Raw genomic sequence first — 21,611 nt, forward strand, 5'->3', positions numbered from 1 at the left:
TCTGATTGCCACTAAAATGAACTGAGGCAATAAGGATTTTGTGATCTGGCGTTGAATCACCCATAAAATTGTTGATTCCTTATCAATAACAAATAATTTTATCTACTCCACCTGTTTCATCATAGTAGAGATATGAAGTACGTCTCTCTGTAAGCACATGCCATTCGTAATTATATATAGCTGATTATTTCATTGAATATGATTCGGAAATTATGTGAAATTTTTGTGATATTCACTGTGATTGCAAGTGGTATTGGTCAAGAAGAACAGCAATTGTTAGAACAGTCACTTGGTAAGTAATATAACATCAGTGACACTTCTACATATTTACGATGAATGTTGCACGTTTCATTATTTAAAAAAAATTGGAATCTTAGAAAATGTTGTTTTTTTTGTTCTGCTATTTGGGAGGCCTTTTCCCTCAATCTTCTTCATGACATTCATCTCAACAATTTATTTTCCGATACTGCTTTGTACACGTCCTTGCTGGATATATGTCATATTCTTCTGGACATAATTCGGATTGTCCATAATTTTTTTGCTTCCTGTAATCCATCCACATAAACTAGCTAAGGTCTCCATTGTACAGTCCTATTTTGTTCAAGTGTCCTCTCATGGATAGTGTCGAGTATAATTCTGAGCTGTTACTTTAATTGAAGTTCTTCAGTTCTTTGGGCCTTCATATAGAATTGGTGGTATGTGTCTAGCATACTCATCAGCTTTTTCGTTGCCTGTGATACTCGGCACTCAATATATAGTCAATCTATTGATGTATACCAGTTTCCTCAGTTTTTTACGATATTTCCAGCCTAGTCTCAATGTCACTTCTGGTCTAATCAGTGTTTAGGTGCAGCCTGACTGCCTCTGAAGATATTGATCGGCTTAGCATACAATTCAGCCTGTGAAACTGATTTGTCTAGCCAAGTGGATGACAGAAATGGAGATTCATGCCCTCATAGAAAATTATAGCTACCAACCCATGCCGTCTCGTCTGTATGCTAGATGTTTCTGCCGAGCATTTTATCGAAAAGATTGTTTATTCTCCACTTCTCGCGGTCTGATATTACTCCAAAAGTTTATGTCGAACATGTATTTCAGTGTCATGTAGTCCAAGAGTATGTTTTTGTTGTAATTCAGTGTGTATCAGTCTGAACTGGTCCACCCTTGCTTTCCCTGTCATTACAGAATATAAAGATGAAAGATTCAATAGTGTCTCCACTGCAGTTGATGGGATGATTTCCATTACTCCTATTATTCCCAAACATGCAAGTCTTTGCATTTAGCTTGGTTTATTAAAAGCAGTCGTTTGTTTCATCTCTGGCCACCAGACCATAGATACCTACGTTTAACCTTCACGATGTAGAGCAAATATATCATATCTGGTCAGTTGTAGAGGTCCTGGGCCCCTCTGTTTTGGTCCTCTTGGTGAACGGTCGATTTCGTTGTACATGTGGTCAGCCCCTTCCTTTATCGGTCTATCTAGTTATGATATTCAAAGTCTGCTTCATACGTTCCTTATTGAATTTTCTTTGGACTGGGATGACTTAGTCGTCTGCATCTCCTCTTACTTGATATACATTATGGTCTAGAAGTAGTAGTAACTCGTCCATTACAAGATTCTATAACAGTAGGTATCAAAACCTCCTTGCTACTCTTGCCACTATTGTCTCTCCCGAGATGGTTGTGTATGAGAAACTTTCTCTAAACTCTCTCTCTCTCCCCCCCCCCCGACGCATAGATGATTGATTCTAGGAAAGTAGTATCAAAAAGGTTTTCGATACAGAAAAAAGCAGCTTGAAGCCCTTATCTGTTCTTTTGAGCAAAACCTACTTTGTTCATGATACGGCGTTTCCGTCAACATTTCTATCTGTATACATATTGGTTTCTATGTTGGTATGGTAGCTATGTCAATCCTACAATGCCTGTCAACTAGTTTTTCTGATGTCTTCAATGCAAAGGATATGAGACTGATAGGTCTAAAGGCAATTTTTATTCGTTTATTCTTCCCATTGGACAAAACAACATGATGGTATAGGAATAGTCAAACAAAGCGGATACAAAAGGTACAATAATGAAGAAATTAACAAAATTACACACAGTAAAATGATTTGGCTTCGCACGAGTGCAATTTAGAGTTGTAATTTTCATCTAAACATGAACATAGTTTCATGGTTTTTTCTATACTTACTGTAACTTTTGAACAAAATGTCGGATTTGGATAATTCAAAGAGAGATTCACGTGGAACGTCTGTACACAAACAAATTCACACTTCAATCAACAAACAAAGAGAAACAGAAAAGAGTCGGCACTAATTCATCCATAAACCTACCAGCATTTGATGAAAGTCACACATAGAGATGTATTTTCTGTCATGGTCCAAAACTATTCAATCTTCTGCCAGTCAGTATAAGAAATATTTTCAATCTCAATAAACCAATAGGAACATTCATTATGTTCAATACCAAACTTTACAATTTATTCGGCTAAACAGAAACGATGTTCAGCAAACTCTTCATCATTCCTAATATTCATCAATTTAGTAAATTCAATTATCGAAATGTATGTATATAGAAATACTACTGGTGTCTGAGAAGTGCAGATTATTTTTATTTGTACAATATTGATTTGATCCGTATGAAGTTACAAAAAGTGAGATCTCTCAAGTTTCTTCATTTTACTTGTGAAACGATATCTTTTTCAGTCGCATTTTCCAAAATATTTCTAATTTACATGACATCACCTCCTCTTTTGCAGTTTCTTATTCACAATGCAGAGTCGACGGTGATTGCACCAAAAAGAGTAATAATTCGTTCTGTTATAATAATGATGCTGGAGTAATAGGAATATGCAAGTGTCTTGAAGGTTATGACTTGATCAGTAGAAATAAGACGTCTTTCTCCTGTTTGGGACGTAAGTATATTAAGCTTAAATGTTTTCAGAAGTGAATCTAATCAGAATCTATATATGTTCAACATTCTGCGTTTTATAACATTTCAGAATGTCGAGGAATAAGCATATTTTACTTCTAGTTGATCACTACTCAAAAAAGAATTCTTTTTTTATTCTTTTTTGCCGTGGTGTATATAAAAATAATATTTGAAAAATATCAGTAGCGAGTGAAAATTTTTATGGATCAATAAAAATGTTTGTAGGTTCGTGAACAATATGTAATGACGAACTCCATACGAACAAACTTTGTTCATCTCAATACTTCTAAAAAATATCACGGTGCTCATCAGCTTATTCAATTTTGACTGTCAAGAATAGGCTATATTTTTTTGAATATTTTCGATATTTGGAAAGGAATGTGTAGAATTAGTACCTTTGTTGTTAATAAATAGCAGTAATAACAACATTTCACCAACTCAAAGATTGAAAACTACCCAGCTTAATTTATTTTCCGAAGAAAAGAGATTTGAAACTTTCTATGTTTTTTACCACTTTTATTCGTAACTAAAGTTACTGCAGTTTCGTCATATAAGGACATTTTCAAACATATACATTGAACTATGTATAGGACGAAACTTCAGTAACGTTAGTTACAGAAAAAGTGGTAAAAACAAAGAAAGTTTCATTTCTCTTTTCTTCATTATTATTTCCTACCACGTAGTAACGGCTACATCCATCAATTTATTTATTTTCTGATCATCATGTATTGCCTTCTTTTTGCACAATACAAACTATAGAATTCACAAGTGTTCATACACCACTCAGAACAATATATTGTTGCTCTGATATACACCACATCACATTCTATTTCAACTTCTTCTTCTTTCTTTATTGGCCGCCGCTTCCTATTCAGGGGCAAATGGGTCCAGCTCAATACCTGGGGTTGTCTTTATTCTATTTCAACTTCTTCAACACTTCTCAGATCAATAATCAACATGTTTCCTATTAAAACTCTATTATATTACGGAGGCTGCTTTTAGCTGATAAATATCTCCCTTTCACGTTTTTGAGGTTAACGCGTCATAGTTGGCATCACTGCCAACATTTCAAATTTGAATCAAATGTTTTTGTCTTCAGTGTTGAACTCTTCAACTGTTTTTCGACGCTATACTGAAAGAAAAATAGATTTCAAAAATGAAGAATGCATTGCACAGCGTTTTTCTCGAGATCAAATAATCTTATCTAATCTTATCTATTCAATTATTGATCAGATAAGAAAAACGTTTTTTCCAATACAAAAAAGTATTTTGTTCAAGATTGCTGGATGTTTTTCTGGAATGTTGTCCGCTCAACCAGATTTTATTTGTTCACTCATTATTTTTTACAGCCGCAAAATATGGGGAAACATGTGAGAATAACCGCCAGTGTCAGTTGACGTTGACAGAAAATGCAGAATGTTCTTCTGGCGTTTGCCGGTGTAAAACCGGAAATCATTTATTTTCTGATGGAAGATGCTACGTTTCAGTATGTAAGTAGAAAATGGATATTTTTATTTTCCGAAAAGGTACCGCTACTCTTTTCGACCTACTTTTTCATCTAAAGTGAGAGTGATACTGCATTGTTTTGAGAGATCTGTTGCTACATGAAACCCTCCAGATAATAAACCAACATTTTCATCATCACTTCTAATATAGGTCTATTCTTGAAGATATTTATGAAATATAGAGACTTGCAGAAAAAATTAACCGATGAAGTATACCAGACTTATATTATTAACACGAAGAAACTAATTTTCGAGCCCAGAAGAAGAATTTAATTGAATTCCAAACGTCGGCAAGAAAACAATTGTTTTTTGAGAAAAAAATTGGTATATTATTAACACAAAGAAACTAATTTTCGAGCCATGAAGAATAATTAAATTGAATTCGAAACTTCTGCAAGAAAACAATTGTTTTTCTGCAAACAGATATTATTATGTAAAGAAAAAATTTATTCAAAATGCACTCCAGTCAATTGAAATTGCTTCGCGTCAATAATGAAGTCTGCTTATAAATACAATTTTTGCATATTTTTGGGGTAATTTTGGTAGGAGCATATCGTATTCTATCCAAGAGTTCTGAAATAAACTGCGATTGTAAAATGTATACTTTACATTTGACAAATCTCTATACAAAAAATTGAGGGCGCCATATCAGGTGGCCTAGCAGGCTATTCTAAGAGACCATGTTTGCTTATTTATTTTGGTTTGGATATTTGTATGAGGATATCTGTAGTAATGAGGAGGTACCCCGTCTTACTGAAATCTTTCATTAGTTGAAAACTAATGTGAGTTTGTTAAATATCGGAAACCGTAGTTAGTCGAACGTGGTCCCTTAGAATGACCCACTTGATCACTTGATATGACTCTAACAGTTGTAGTCAAGATGTGTGACGTCGATATCTCATCCTTTTCAGAAGTTGGAAGTGGAGAAGCTATTTACGTTGCATTTTCAATGAAAATACCTCTTAATTTGCTGTTGACTCTTGTTGAATAAGAAAATTGATGTGAATTGGTCATTACAGTGTTGGACGAGTTTTGTAGAAGTGACGGTAACTGTTGGATGAGCGACGGGTCATTTGCAAATTGTGTGTCTGGACGATGTACTTGCAAATTCGACAGACAAGTGTCCTCTGAAGACAAATTGGGGTGCATTGATGCGAGAGGTCTGGGAGAGCGTTGTGACAATGACAGACAGTGCTCAAAAGTTCCCAATGCCGTATGCCGAGTGGACTGTAAATGCAACACACGATATACTTTGTCACGTGACCAAAAGAGATGTTTGGAAGGTAAGAAGTAAAACGCTTTGTTCAATTATCCGTGGACCTTTTTCTGGATTACAAAAAGCAGAGTCATCGGTTTCACTGACGTTCTCATAATAAATGTAGCACACTGAAAGAAACAGGTTTTCCATTTTTTTCAGTTATTTTTACAGCTTATCCACACACTGCATACATTTATAATACTAATAATAATTAACTGGCGAAATCTAGCTGAACGTATAAATCATATACAGTGCCTTCAATTAAAAATTTCCCACCCCTAGTATTTCATTTAGCAGGTAGAATTTGCCAAAGGCAAAAAACACGACAATTTAGATATCGAGGGGGAAGTTTGAAACCAGTGCCAGTGGTATTTTAGGATTAACCTCCTTACCCCTACCTACCCCCAAATTATTTTAAATGACACCCCCTATCTTGTAACACATCATTTTAAAGATCTTAAAAATCCTCACTCAACCCCGTTTAGAAAACTGAAATTGGTTGATCCGTTCTCGTAAAATAGGGCAAAAAGAAAATTAATTATAACAAAATGGAAAAATTTATGGAACCGCTATCACTGACTCAATAACGGCAAGTTTATGTCTCTTTTTGCTTTAGCTGAAAGTGAGATGAGGGCACACAGTTGCTTCTTGGCGTCAGTTACAATCAAATGGTGAAAACATTCATCAGAATTAGTTATTCCTGATTTCAAACTGTTTGTCAAGTGGTGTCAGTTGCACTGACAGTAATACAAATCGTAATGGTGTACAAATCGCAATGGTTATTTATGGTGCTGAAGATAGGTGTGGTCGTAGAACAGCCCGGGTTTTTAATGAAAGGCATGCAGGCCAAAATATGAGTCACCGATATGTTCTAGACCTTGTTCAAGAATTTGAACCGGTTCTGTGTACAACCAAGCATCCGAGAGTTCTTACGGAAGTCACACAGATTGAGATATTAGGCCAATTCGCCGTTGAGCCTACTACTTCAATTTCGAAAGTCGCCAAGTTAGTAAATATTTCAGTTGGTTCTATACACAAAGTTTTGAAACTAAACAAGTTATTTTCTTACAAAATGAGTATTCTTCAGCAACTCAGTGAGGATGACTATGATAGGAGAATTTAATTTTGTGAAAAAATGACTGCGATAATTCAAAATGACCTGAATTTAATAAAAAATATTTGCTTCAGTGATGAATCAACTTTTTTTCTTAATGGCTTTGTAATTAAGCATAACTGTAGTTACTGGGATAATGAAAATCCACACTTGTTTCGAGAGGATCATACGTAATATCCACAAAAAATAAACGTCTGGGCTGGAATTCTGGGAAACAAAATAATTGGCCCTATTTTTAGTGAAGAAAATTTAACTGGTCGATTGTATTTAAACTTATTGAAAAATGTTATCGATCCACTCATAACACAGTCCTTAGACCGCAAAGTTGATGAAGAAAACAACCCGCTCTTGGATGAACAAAATTTACATTTTCAACAGGACGGCGCACCGCCACACTACGCATTTCATGGCCGACAGTGGTTCGATCAATGGTATCCTGACAAAAGGATTGGCGGAAGAGGCGCTCTGGAATGGCCGGCAAAATCTCCGGATTTAATGCCATTGGATTTCTTTCTCTGGGGTTATTTGACGACAATGGTATACAAAACATACAAAACTCCCTCGCAGGACATTATTTAATTGAAATAGCTATTATTTCATTTTTCATTATAATTAATTTTCTTTTTGCCCTATTTTACGAGAACGGATCAACCAATTTCATTTCTAAACGAAGTTGAGTGAGGATTTTTAAGATCTTCAAAATGATGTGTTACAAGATATGGGGTGTCATTTGAAATTATCAAGTGGGGGTAGCTGGGGGTAAGGGGGTTAAACCTAAAATACCACTGGCAATGGTTTTATACTTCTCTCTTGATATCTAAATTGACTATTTTTTGCCTGCGGCAAATTCTCCCTGCTGAACAAAGTACTAGGGGTGGGAAGTTTTGAAATGAAGGCACTGTATAATATTTTCTGAACATCATAAAATTCTGGTTTAAAAGGTTTTCCATTGTTCTTGTAAGTCATCGTTTTCAAAAAATTTGGCTTCCATTTCTTTACGCAGATATATTCTCCGACACAAAAAACTAGAGACATTTTAGGATTTATTCAGTAGGCTGGATCCAAATTTTTTTTGGGTTGTCTTCAATCTATTTATATGAATAACAGGGTGGCTTATTCTTTTCTACAATCAAACCAACACTCATTGTGACAAAATTATCATGACGGTGGCTCAAGACGTTTATAAGCTAAACCCAACCCATATTAATGGGTTATTTTTATATCCAGTCGGTTTTGCCAGAACTTGACATTGATATCAAATTATTATTTCAGCTGCTACTGAATTCGGTGATATGTGCGAAGAGAACGACCAGTGTTCAGCATTTTTGAAAGGGAGCATTTGTAAAAATAGGACATGCACTTGCGAAGTTGGCCAACATGGAGTTGGAACTCGCTGCATACGAACTCTGTCCATTGCTGAAAGTTGCACAAAAGATGAGGAATGCGTTTCACCACGGCACGCCGGATTAATAAGTTGTGAAAGTGGATATTGCAAATGTGCTCCTGGAGTTGTCAACGAATCAATAGGTTGTGACAGTTGTGTGTTCTACTGTAATTTCACACTTTTGTTAGTTTCCTTAGTGTGTATTTTTTTAGGGTTATGACAAGAATATAACAATTAGTTTTTATTGTAGTTATTTTATAATAGTAGATATGCTATAACTAGGGGCCGTTTTCCCATTTGAATCTCCATAAGAAAAGAACAGATCTAACGTGCCACTTTTGTATTTTTCCCGGAAAGTTACTAGATTTGACTGGAAGGTAACAAGGTTTGCCCAAAAAGTCACTAGATTTACCAAAAAATCTAAATAATAGTCCCTTGTTGTAAAAATCGAACCAAAAGAGCACTGAGCCATATCTTCGTTATGTCATAACATCAAAAACGTCTACGAAGCGTCTGAAAGTTGGGGTTGAAAAACGTCAAAATGTATCTACAAAGGAGTCAATGCGTCGTGTAGATGTTTTTAGAAGCAATTATTGTAAAATTAATGCGGTATGACTGCTATTGATAAGTCGTTTTGGTATACCGTCATGTTCGATTTTCACGATTAGGGACTATTATTTGGAATCTAGGGTTTCTTCAACGTATCTAGTGACGAAATCGACAAGTTAGATTCTGTAGATTCTGAAAAATCTAGTGACTTTGGGGAATCTAGGGACTTTCTGAAGAAATCTAGTAACTTTTTTGTGAAATCTGACGTTTTGGTGACTTTCCGATCGTATCTAGTGACTTTTTGGCCCTCCTTTTTTCTACGGGGTCACATGAAAAAACGGCCTCTTCTGTTCTAGTTCTCTCATAGCATATCTACTGATATTTTGGAAAAATGTGTTTTCATTTTTTTGTCTCTTTGAAGGTGCGATGTTTCTTACTTGCAGAAAAGAATATCTTGCAGATTATTTGGACACGTAGATGTCAGAATTTAGGGAGTGATTCAGTAACCATGACAGTTTTTTGTATGAAATGAAAGTAAAACTCATGTTGTTGCCATTAGATAAAATTGTCACGTGTTGAAACGATTACTTTTCAGGAAAGATAATTATTTTTTCAAAAGGAACATATGGACTTCATACTTTTATCAAATGTGTGATATTATATTTTGAATTCTGCTGACGACAAATCATCAGCCTGACTTGGTGTTTTTTCGCTATATTTTTTTTTAATTCTGCCTATTCGTACCTTCCACGTTTCTGCCGGAGTCTTCGGCATTGGAAAAGTTTGATACTATCAGCTTTTTCTTCACCGAGTCGCTTCATTTTCAACGTATATTTCTTCTGAATCAGTCTCAAATATTCAGTTGAGGGTATCTACATATTTCTATAGAACAAGATACACTAATTTTATTAATTCAAAAATGATTTAACAATAAAGATTGAATCATTAACATATTTACAATTGGAAATACTAAGTACATAACGCTTTGAACATAGATTTGATACATTTTTGATCACTCAACAATTGAAACTTTGCAATTTATTTGTGCAATATGAATGATCATGATAATTCTAAAATTCTTCGGTGAGTGAATGATAAATTTTGGGTTGCATCAAATATTCTATAAATTCAATTTCTGAAAGATTTCAGGATTTTTTTTCATTTTGTATATGATCCAATGATCGGAATGTTTCATATTCGTCAATAAAAAAGTAAGCTCTTGAATTTGCAAAATAACTGAGCTGAAAAGTTTGCATGTGCTATCCGATACCGAAAAAAATGTTCGTCTATTATTTTCAACAGCAAAAAAAATTAAAAGACTAGAATATAAAAAAAAATACTTAAGTATCACTTTATCACAATTCCATGAACTTATCTACCACTGTATCTGCTAAAATTTGTACACATTGTCTTTTTTTTTTGAGTTTTTTCACTGACGGCGTCATCAACGATTTCATTCTTCTCTTCACATTCTTTTCTGGAAAAACTACATATGTTTACAGAAACCAATGGAGATATTTCGAGGAAAATATCATGATTGCAGGTAGGAAAACCATTTGTTGTGGAATCAATCTCAGGGAATCTGAAATATGAAGTAACATTTATACTAGTAACTGAAAGTAATCAAGGAAGTGTAAGAGAGATACCGAAGGCCTCCATTTTAGTAGCGGATTGTTCATTGATAGTTTTAGGTAATAAAATTAAGTTTTCATCACTCAACCAGAAACTGTAACAACGCTTGAATTAGAAGTTCATTCGTCACCACCCTTAGATTAGGTTAGGTCAAGAGTGAGTGGGTCAATTTAACCCTCCACGGCAATCCGCAAGGGTTTATTGTGGCTCACACCGATTCAAATTCGATCAAATAAATCCAGCTTCTTAACGAGGCAGATCAGTCCATTTGGGGAATGATATTTCGGGTCAGTTGGTGAGCGAGCGGCTCTGCCAAATTAAGAAAACCTGATTCGGTGCGCAGCAGGGCAGGCACAGAGTATGTGCCTGCCCTGCATGCACATACTGTTTGATTAAATAATAAGCTGGATTGAGTTCACTGCACACTTTTTGTATGTGACTACCCCAGGTGAGATTCTTATCCAAAATAGTTTTAAGATGATTTACTTCTTTGGATGTTTTGATATCATTAAAGGTGAATGAATTACAACAGAAATCCCTCCTAACAAATGATTTCATCAATAATGACTTAGATTTATTGGAAATCAGTTTGGTACGTTGACATCAACTACTAAATTCGTCAATAACTAAATTCATTTTCATCAATAACACATTATCGTTTTTCCCAGAAGCAGTGACTGTAGTATCGCTGGCATAAATAATTATGTGACAGGCAAGTCACTGATGAAAAATCAAGAATAGTTGTGAACCCAAAACATAGCCTTGTGGAACACCTAGTTTTACATCTTAAGGAAATTATGTAATGCCCTTACATTTAACCACCAAATGTTTACTTTGTTCCTATTATAAACATTCAAACAAGTTGTTGAACATAACAAATAAATCAATATGTGGCAAGTTCAATTTTCAATGGAACGTACTTACGTGAACACGATCTCTTATCGGGACTGGGTTCCAGGTTATATTTACATTTACACGAATTTTGATTCAAACAAAAAGCACCTTCTATACAGTGTTCGTCGTAAACACATCTCTGGTCAATGACTGAAACAAAAATGAATTATCAGAAAAATTGGTCAGATTTTTTCTGTTACAGGCAGTTCCATCATTCTATGATTTCTGTCAACGGAAGAAAATACGAACGAACAAGGACACACATTTCAATTTCAAGAAAAGAGATTCGTTGGTTTTCATTTCGAGAATTGCAAACTTATTGAAATAGTCATTTTTCGAAAGTATACAAACTGCTTCCCCTCCTTCAACCATTCTGACCGGCTTGAAGTCTGCGAATTTTTGAACTCCTATTTGTGTATTCTGTATAAATGTATTGAGCCACCTTGTGTATGAGTGTCGTTGAGAAATAAATGAACGATGGGAATTTATTTTGTGAATTATAAAAAAATGTATTTTCATCCAATGACGACACAAATATGGTGTCAGAAACATTTTGTAACCCCCCCCTATATAAGAACCTTGATTAGATTAAAGTGACACTTACTTCCTACACACTTATCTCGATGTTTATTAGGGACGTAGTTCATCATACATTGACAGGTTCTGTTTTGTCCACAGTAATATCCGTGGTAATTTCCAAAATTATTACATTGTTCTACTAATTGGCACGGGTCATTCAGGTCACCTGAAAAACGACGAGAAATTATTTTAAAGTATAATTACGATGCGAATGATTTATAAAATCGGTACAGTAATAAATGCAAAACAATAATGTGTGCAAAAATCTTACAGAAAACTTCACGAAAATTCTCATATCTATACCCATTTTCTATTGAGAATTTTCTCGATGCAACTAAGTCGACCTTGTATTATTACCCTCGAAAAAAATACATGAAATATAATATTGAACCATTCAATGAAATAATATACGAAACGTTCTATTGTAGATCAGAAAAAAACCTACTCAGAAAAAGATTCATTAAACTGTATCAATATCGGTTCGAAGGTTTCAATAGTGTGGTCCACAACCCACATAGAGTCCTTTTTCAACAATATGATTTTTCCCAGTAATCTTTAGTGACTCAAAACTGTTGTACTATTTATATTTTTCACTATTACTTCATTATTTCCCATATACCTTTCTACACACATCGGAAAAGTCTAGGGATATTTTTAAAAATGGCAATAATTTTTTTTTAGATCGCTTTAGGGAAAAAAAGTTGACGGGTGATTATTAAACGAATGTAACTTACAACAAAATTTATTAAATGCTCAAAAATACTGAGTGCGCATATAAGCAAAACTAAAAAAAATATGGCTCTTCTTTGGCACCCCAAAAAAAAATCATGACACAAAAAAAATTGGAATCAGTACAAAGTATGGCCTCCACGCTGGTTTATTACGGCCTTACATCTATCGTGCATCGACAAAATGAGATTGTCAATGTCTTGTTGAGGTACATTTGCCCATTCAGCGATTAAAAGCTCTCTCAATTGAAACGTTGTGTGAATGTTCCCCATGTGCGGAGTAATTCTTTGTTGAAGCATGTCCCACACATGCTCGATGGGATTCAGGTCCGGTATTTGTGCTGGCCATGGCAATACATCAACTCCTTCGTTGGTGAGCCAGTCAGTCACTAGACGCGCGACATGTGGACGAGCATTATCGTGCATTAGGTGGAAGTTGTCACCAACAGCACCAGCAAACGGACGGACGATAGGTAGAATGGTGTCGAGGTACTGTCGAGCTGTGAGGGAGCGATTTGGAGAAACGAGATCGGTTCTGCCGCCGATCATGATTCCGCCCCATAGCATTACTGTACCACCTCTGTATGTGTGGATTTCCTGGACGTGTCTCAAACGTTCATTATTTCCAGGTCGTCTCCACAGTCTTACTCGACGAGAATCTGGATGAAATCCAAATCTGGATTCGTCTGTAAACAAAACTGTGGCCCAATCATTTGCATCCCAGTTTTGATGTTCTTGACACCACTCTAATCTTCTACCGCGATTGCCACTCGACAAAGGTGGACATCTAAGTGGCCTTCTGTTGTGGAGATCTGCTTCATGCAGTCGATTTCTGAAAGTATCTCGACCAATGGTTACCTGGTGCGTCTGCTGCAACACGTTAACCAACTCAGGTGCTGTGATTGTCGGTTGTCTTCTTGCGGTTAATACCAAAAATCGGTGTTGAACTGCAGTTGTAGCGCGTCCTCGCCCTGGATGTTGTTCCGCTGGACTGCCAGTTTCACGGAAACGCCGCCACAATCGACTGATAATACTTTGGGAGACCCCCAAACGAAGAGCTACATCATTTTGTCGCATGCCACCTTGAAGAAGCCCTACAGCTCTATTCATCTCAGCCAATGGTAAGTGATGGCGTTCCATGTTAAAGCACAATATTTCCAGTTTGATTGCTGAGCAAGAACTGCATAGAATGTACAAACTCGACACTTTCAGATTATTCATTTTAGCCGAAAAGCTACAGTTTGCAAAAAACTTGATAAAAGATTAATTACCGTTTTTGCAGGCTTTGTTCAACCCATAGAAATCTACAGGGTGGTCGAGTGTACCAATTTAATCGAAATTAAACGACCTCATGCATTTATTTTTATGATATTCAGTATGTTATAAAAATATCCCTAGACTTTTCCGATGTGTGTATTTCTTTGTTGTCGTTTCCTACTCGCCTATTCATATCTCCCATTATTATAAATTTTCGTCCTCCGTATGTTTCTTTGTGTAGGGTCTCGAAGAATTCGTCGTTTTCTTCAGTCTTTGTGTTATCGTTTGTTGCGTATGGTACTATCATATTCCAGACTTTATCATCTTCTATTTTTACTTTTGTGAATATCAGTTTTTCACTCACACATGCATGTGTTGCACATTTCTTCTATCCTTCTTGTCTCACTGTCACTCATACTTCTTCAGCTACTGGTCCTTGTTTACTCCTTACCAGTACGTTTCAAGTCCACATCCCCATGATTTTTTTTAATTTGAAACATACTTCTCATTTCTATCTATTTCATTGCGATCAACCGTATTAAGATCAAGTTTGTTGGAAACTGGATGATGGAAACAGTCACAGTATAGAAACGAGTAATTGTTCGCAAATGACGTGATATTAATATTGAGAACTGAAGAAGATATACATAGACATTAGCTGGGAAGATTCTGCAACCGTGTTAGGAATCACACGTTAAAAGGTAAGACCTCGTTAGTCCTTAGCTCACACAAGTTTCCCAGCTTCTGAGAGTTGTCGTTCGTATGGGGCGACAGCTGATTAACGAAAAACAGATTTCAAACAGATTAATACAGTTAAGGCAAATACAATGGCGATATTCACGGAAGGAAATATGATATGATAGAAAGAATTGGTAGGAAAAAATGTTGAACAAGTTGAAAGATATAATGTCATTGGAACTACTATAGATGAATACGGGATGGAAGATGAAGAAATGAAAGAGGGACTAGGAAAAACTAAATCACTATTCAGCCTATTAAGAACCACCTTTTTAGAGAAAAAGGAATTACCAAAATAGAAAACGTTTAGGGTAGTCAATCTTGGACGTTATTAGTTAGGAGTACGATAAAAGCTTTGAGAAGGGCTTTCTTGTTTTGAGAACAGATCAGTAAATAATGTACTTTTTTGAGGACATATCAAAATAAAACTTTCAATTGTGATGACAGATTAGTGAAGCACTTTCATTGAAGTTGATAACTTTCTTTCTTTCATGGGATATATTCTATATTTTCGCATAATGATGGAGGAGTAGAAAGCTGGAAGACCTAATGATTTTGATAGGTTGTAAAATTATTTGAAAAGTTTATATTAGGAATGAAAAAAATCTTAATGATTTTTCAAAATAACAAATGTATTATTAGAAACTACATATATTGAGTTCTTGATAACATAAAGGACTTTATGATATATTTCCAATATACATTTTGAGGCCTTGAATTTGTCAGCTTAATATTTGTTGTGAAAGGAGGAGAAACTGCCTCATTTGAATAACATAGTACAATAACCTGGCGATGGTAGGTACTTATACTATCAAATACTACATTGTCCTTGATTTTGTTATACATTGTATGTGTACTGGAAATGAATTGAAGACTTGATTATTTTTCTTCGATGGTAATGAATAGCGTATAAGACAACTGGGAAATGTTATTTCAATCATTCATGTTGATGAAAGTGGTTGGAATCAGAATTTTAGTACTATTATGACTTCGGAAACAGATACCTTGGTTCTGTGCTCATTATAGATGATAACTTTATTGTCTAGTCACTGTCAACAAATAATTTCACTACACCAGAATAAACAAGTGATAAATTTTTCGAAATTACTCACCTGCTGCAAACACACACGCTGTTGTGATGGCCATAAAAAACGTTACACTCAAAAGGTTGTATTCCATGTCGCAACACATGCACAATTTTCCTTGTGTTACTTCTTAATGGCACATTTGAATTGTTGTTATCCTTGACAAAAGTTTGATCGATATACGCAGTTTTTCATATGTTTTTGATGCCGAAACACTCCAGGCAGACGATCCTCGGCCTGTAAAACAAAAACCACATGTTCAACTTTGTCGTCGTACGGGGAAAGACGTTATGACGTCAGTGTAACTGCATCGTGAATTTTAATGTGAAGGGAATGAATGTGAAGAAGGTTCTATCATGGTAGGACAAATATTGATCGTCAAAGGAGGGAACAGCGGTTCTTGATTTCAATGAAGCCCTTTGTTATAGCGAGACACGTTTGTAGGGCAGTATTCACCTGGGGTTTGCTTTTATTTTCTTGGCACACCCAGTGGCGTTCCTCGAAACAGGCAACGATCTTTTTGGGGAGCTGGGTATAATTTTTAGAACCTCATATACTGTACGATATTGGAGTTTGAAGTCGTGATGAAAACTGCCTGACGGTATATTTCTTCAAGTAAATTTACCAGATATTTTTCTTTCTATCCCTTTGAATGTCATTCACCACGTCATAATTTGTCTATAAGTCAGTAATGAAAAAAAAAGTACACTGATAATTTATAAGAAAATCAAAGACAACAGTTTTTTATATAGTTCACTCAACTATTTATGAGTTTGGCTATCATTTTCACTTATTACTACGAGAGGAACTATTTATATTTCAGTAACAAACAAACTTTTTGAAAAAAATGGTCTTATTGTTTTTAAATATTACTGGAGTTTTTTTCCCAACACCAAATCGTTATTTTCAACATCTCGACACGTGTTTCGATCCCCAAGTGATCATCTTCAAAGGGAAGATTGAAACTAAAACTAACGCAAAGCTAACCCTATTTATGCTATATAGATATCCCATACAGGTAAACCATCCAGGTGTACCACCCATACAGGTATACCAACCTAAATTAATTTCACAATATTGCCTATCCAAATTTATTTTTGCAATGTGTCCTTATATAGTAATCAGTAAACTGATTTACTGATCAGTAAACTGATTTACTGTAATCAGTAAATGTAAATTATAGAAGTAATCATGGAATCACTAGGATGCTGTGTACGAAACTATTATTTCCAACGAATTCTTTACACAAGATGAGGGACTGCCAATGGGATCGCCACTTTCACCAGTCATAGCCAACATATATATGGAGTGGTTTGAAACTCTGGCCATTGAAGAAGCCCACAAGAAATCTCGAGTCTAGTTGAGATATGTTGACGACACCTTCATAATATGGAACCATGGGAATACTGAACTAGACGCCTTACTGAAACACATCAACAGCGTGAGACCTTCCATCAATTTCACAATGGAGAAGGAAATCCACAACGAATTGCCATTCTTAGACGTTTTGGTGAAGAGGACCGACACTAAGTGGGAAACATCTGTATACCGAAAACCCACTCATACGGGACAGTATCTGAACCACGAATCCAACCACCATCAATCGACTAAAAGAGGAATCATCAAGACTCTATTAGACCGTGCTTTTGAGCTTTGTAATATGAAGGAAGGTCTTGAGAAGGAACTAGACATCATCAAATATGATCTTCAACCGAATTGCTACTCCAAAGAAATGGTGGAACAGTCTTTGGTTGAAAGACAGCAGGAGCCTCGCACGGAAGAGAAGTCGTCACAACCAGTGCTTGTACTTTCCTACATCAGAGGCTTATCGGAAAGGATAAGAAGAATTGGTTCTAAGTACAACATCAGAACCTGCTTCAGATCTGGTAACACTATCCGTAGCAGCCTCACGAAAACCAGGCCACCAAACGCGGACTGCGATTCCAAGAATTGCATTGACCGGATACCCTGTGAGTGCGGAAAATCCTATATTGGTGATATGAAGAGGCCATTGAATGTTCGCATTGCCGAGCACAAGAAACACACACAGCGAGGGGGAACCAGCAAATCAGGAATAGCAGACCATGTTTAGACCCATCAACACAACATCGAGTGGTCCCAAGCTGAGATCTGGCACAGAGAGGAACATTGGTCTAGGAGAAAATTCAAGGAAGCCGCATACATGTTGTCCAACAACGTATTCAGCCAAGCCAGCGTAGAAATACGCAACATATGGAAACCCATCATCAAGCGAAAAATGGCCAACTCCCGCCAAAACGGTCATCTCCCACGGAATCAGTGAAGCGGAAAATGGAAAGCGGGGATAAGTGAAAGTACTAGAACGACCTATAAATAGTCATCTCTCGGAGGAATCAGTCCAGTCATCACCCGAAGACAATTGTAGATACTTACAATCGAAACGTCGTGAACTAACGTGACTTGGAATCTCTCCACTTTTTATTTTCTTTTTTCATTTCTTTATTTTTATTTATTCAATTGTTCTATTTTTACTTGTATTTTATTTCACTATTATTTCATTTCAGGTTTAATTTTGTTAATATAAATGTTATTTTCAGCTTTTCATTTTCAATTCTTCTTTATTAGTTGTTTCAGGGATTGAAATCATTTTATATAGTAGACAATGGAAGTCCGAACTAGTGAAATTCAAAACCCTTTATAGTGAAAATAATATAATAAATTGTCTAATTAGTTTTTTTGAAAGGTGCCAGTGGAATGAAAATGTGAAAGGTAGGTTGTCAAATGACATTCCATTGCCAATTGAATATTTTTGGAATTTTTCTCACCCATTAGGAAGATGAAGTGGAAAGTTGGAAAGTAAACAAACTCTGCAAATAAAATTGACATATGAAATGTGAGCTGCTTCATAACTGCTCTGTGCCACACATTTTCCATAACATTTTCTTTCTTATTTATTATATATTAGACATTAAGCATGAGAGTAGTTTTCGATACATTTGGACTTTTGTGTATGCTGATACCCAAACAAAATCAAAAATAAATGTTTCAATTACCTACCACACTAATTTGGCATCGACTTGCACAGGAAAAATGCTGTTTTCGAACTGAGACCGAACTTGATACCACTAAACCGACGACAATACTGACGTTAGCAATTTAATTTGAAGAAAAGGAAATATGAGAAGGAAATTATCAGGTGACAAGAGGCTATTGTTTTAAATCTTGTTATGGTCGTTTACTCGAATATTAAGTGCTGGTAAACAACTCACTATGAACTGGATTGCCTCAGCGTGCAACATTTTTTCATTTAGAATGTATTTCATCGAATTGAAAATTCAATAACAAATTTTGAAGGAAATTCTTTCATAAGGTTCCCAAACTGATTTATTGTGGCAAAACTTTTGTAAACGGAATGGAAAGGAAAATTATTATTCAAATAAATTAGGTTTTTAGATAGTGTTACAGAATGTTACAAAATATTTCATTACCTGCTGGTTTCAGCTTTGTTGACAAACTTAGTAATATTGAGTTTTATCCGACTCCGTACTGAAAACACTCAACTTATCTTTTGATGAGGTTATTCGCAACTAGTAATGTAACGAAATAGATCGATATATCACTACAAAATTTATTATTTTCTTCACACTGCCATAAAAACTTTGAAACGAAACATATAATGACAAACATGTGTTCTGCAAGGTTATTTCGGAATGAACAATTTTAACGGAAATATAAAAGATTATCATCCAAAACAGGAAACAACATTCAAACGCATAATTTTTATCGTGTATACTAACAATGTTCCATGGGAATCGAGAACAGTTTCCACGTTTTGGTTTTGAAATTAGGACTTTTCTGGACAGTTGTTTTTGTTTTCCAAAATAGGGCAGTTTGGAGGTAATGTTTTTTATTCGCTTCCTCTTTATTGAAAGTGGATGCTTTTCTCAAAAGATTGCCGGGAAGTAATGTGTCAGATTTCTGAAAACACAATCGTTATTTGTATACTATAATCTTCTTTTTCGAGAAAAAATCATATCACGTGTAATCTAACGCTTGTTTACTTTTGGAATCAAGAAAAAACTGGTTATAAGAAGGAAAGTAAAAAATAACTTTTTGGCTTTCGAGAAATATAATGCCTTATTCATGAAGCGATTTTAAGCAATACAGCATAATTTTTTATCCAATTAAGTACCTCAAATACATTGTACATCGATATGTCCGTTTACAGGATGTAATTCAACTGATTTTATTTACGACGTACCAAGTATTGAATATTATATTCATTCAAAAAAGTCAACTTTTGTTATTATGAAATTAATTATAAAACAACAACAAAAATTAATTGGGCGACTTCATTGATTCCAGTGGCGCAATTGCTTTTTCAGCTGCAGGAAAATCCGGAAAAAACTGCAGCACCATATCATATGAAGACTTTGATCTACCAATGTCCTCTCTCTCATAAAACAAAATATAGGCTGTTTCCAAAGATGAAACGGACTTAAACCAGTCCGTTTCGTCTTTGACCAGATTCAACGCCAGAACCACAGTGAACAATGACTGCATGAACCTTCCAAAGAGTTTCTTGCTTCCGTCAGAGGTTGAGCCTTGTTTGAAGATCATCAGTATTTTTATTAGATTGACTGGTGCCTCAGCTATACTTGTTTTCTTATAACAGTCAGTTAGTTTGGCGCATATTTGGCAATACAGTCAATCATCACCTGTTAAAAGTTCCATTTTCAGATGATTTAACAAGTGTGAAGTGAAAAGTATCAAAGAAGGAGGAATAAGGTGTAAAGGTGACCCAGTAAATGAATGCTTGTGATTTTAAATAGTTTATTTTGTGAAAAAGAAGGCTGAAAAGTTACCTTTTCTGAAGTTTGGAGGGCCGTGACTTTGTAAATAAGGGAGAGCGCCGCTTTTTTCTTTCGGATTCGTAATCTACGCATCAAAATACGTAAGTAGGTACACTCAAAATTTTTTTTCAAAATCGCTGGGTGCCCTCAAAATGAAAATTTACCATGCGTTTTATTCCGGCAAACGCAAAACAACTCCATAAACATTTTAAGGGAATTTTTGCGTTGTCAAACCCTAATTCGACTGGGCTATCAATCTTGCCACACTGAAAAAGCTATTCGGATTTTTTCTGAAAAACCTGAATCAACGTAAATGAATTAAATCCTTTGGTTGATACTTATCTTAGGAAATAAAGTATATTTATTTATTTTTGTTAAAAATGTAACCAGTTCATTCACAGTTTTATTAGTTCATATCTTTAAACCTATAAAGATTGTTCCCTGCATTTTTTCACTCTTTTTTTTGGAAAACATTATTGTGAAATGTCGGATTATTTTTTCGAAGCCTATCATAAAAAGTGGTATGAAGGTTTTGCGGAGCTCACTTCAAATATGCTCTTTGAACATTTAATCTATGACCTTGTAAAATTATTCACTTCCTGAAAATTACCATTTGCTGAACATATTTTGGTAGGGTTATATCTTATTTGAAAATATATAGCAACTGTTGAAATATTTACCTGAATATTGCTTTTAACTTGCTTCTTTCAACAATCTCACTGCCTTCTTACACAAAGTAGTAGGTATAATCACACATAATAGTCATCGCATTGCAGGAAAGTCCAACCACACATGTTTATCATTTATCAAACCACTAAGACACAGTTCACTATAAAACGACAATGATAAATTTCACGAAACCAGCAACACTGTGATTCGTTCTTAAAGTGGTAAAACTCACGGAACAGGTACAAGAACTGTTAACTTTCGTTGAACTCACCTACATATGCGACTCATGTGGTCGATCAGAGACTTCTTTCTCGCTGAAAAACAATGTAAAAACTATAGACAACACTGCGCTCATTATATTCATCAAATTAGCATGAATTACAAGCCCATAAATGTATTCACGGTATGTGCTTCGCTGATGTGATAAGAAAAATAGAACAATGAGCTAGGTGTTGTGTT

The 21,611-nt window shown here is 35.3% G+C and overlaps 2 protein-coding genes across 5 annotated transcripts; one reads left to right on the forward strand and one right to left on the reverse strand.

The window, feature by feature from the left end:
* The first annotated feature begins 111 nt into the window (after window positions 1-111).
* LOC111510709 (uncharacterized) lies at window positions 112-9,453 on the forward strand. The gene is made up of 5 exons (XM_074183159.1): window positions 112-292; window positions 2,756-2,911; window positions 4,278-4,418; window positions 5,453-5,716; window positions 8,078-9,453. The coding sequence occupies exons 1-5, from the start codon at window positions 199-201 to the stop codon at window positions 8,407-8,409; spliced, it is 987 nt and encodes a 328-aa protein (XP_074039260.1). The 5' UTR covers window positions 112-198; the 3' UTR covers window positions 8,410-9,453.
* Window positions 9,454-9,617: 164 nt separating this feature from the next.
* Window positions 9,618-21,417, reverse strand: LOC111510710 (uncharacterized). Of its 4 annotated transcripts, none has more exons than XM_023166649.2 (5): window positions 21,164-21,417; window positions 15,679-15,888; window positions 11,869-12,009; window positions 11,295-11,414; window positions 9,618-10,320 (listed from the first exon to the last, which is right to left on the reverse strand). In XM_023166649.2, exons 2-5 carry the CDS (start codon window positions 15,755-15,757, stop codon window positions 10,235-10,237), a joined length of 426 nt encoding a protein of 141 aa, XP_023022417.2. In that variant the 5' UTR covers window positions 15,758-15,888; window positions 21,164-21,417; the 3' UTR covers window positions 9,618-10,234. The 4 variants fall into 4 exon arrangements, with proteins under 4 accessions (XP_023022417.2, XP_023022413.2, XP_023022414.2 ...); XM_023166645.2 differs by having other exon boundaries at window positions 11,291-11,414; XM_023166646.2 differs by lacking the exon at window positions 21,164-21,417 and adding an exon at window positions 19,119-19,311 and having other exon boundaries at window positions 11,291-11,414.
* Window positions 21,418-21,611: the final 194 nt, after the last annotated feature.

Source organism: Leptinotarsa decemlineata, unplaced genomic scaffold (assembly GCF_025532065.1).
Source record: "Leptinotarsa decemlineata unplaced genomic scaffold, Ldec_3_MD MMD2_tig00026330_RagTag_RagTag, whole genome shotgun sequence".
NCBI classification, from domain to species: Eukaryota; Metazoa; Arthropoda; class Insecta; order Coleoptera; family Chrysomelidae; genus Leptinotarsa; species Leptinotarsa decemlineata.

Excerpts from the sequence above, each read along its gene's own strand:
- LOC111510709 (XM_074183159.1), top strand. The coding sequence starts at position 199 with ATGATTCGGAAATTATGTGAAATTTTTGTGATATTCACTGTGATTGCA. Across the intron at positions 293-2,755 it reads ATTGTTAGAACAGTCACTTG|TTTCTTATTCACAATGCAGA; the intron begins GTAAGTAATATA and ends CCTCTTTTGCAG. Across the intron at positions 5,717-8,077 it reads CCAAAAGAGATGTTTGGAAG|CTGCTACTGAATTCGGTGAT; the intron begins GTAAGAAGTAAA and ends TTATTATTTCAG.
- LOC111510710 (XM_023166645.2), bottom strand. The coding sequence starts at position 15,757 with ATGTGTTGCGACATGGAATACAACCTTTTGAGTGTAACGTTTTTTATG. Across the intron at positions 12,010-15,678 it reads AGCGTGTGTGTTTGCAGCAG|GTGACCTGAATGACCCGTGC; the intron begins GTGAGTAATTTC and ends GTCGTTTTTCAG. Across the intron at positions 10,321-11,290 it reads AAGAGATCGTGTTCACGTAA|ATTCCCTGAGATTGATTCCA; the intron begins GTACGTTCCATT and ends TTCATATTTCAG.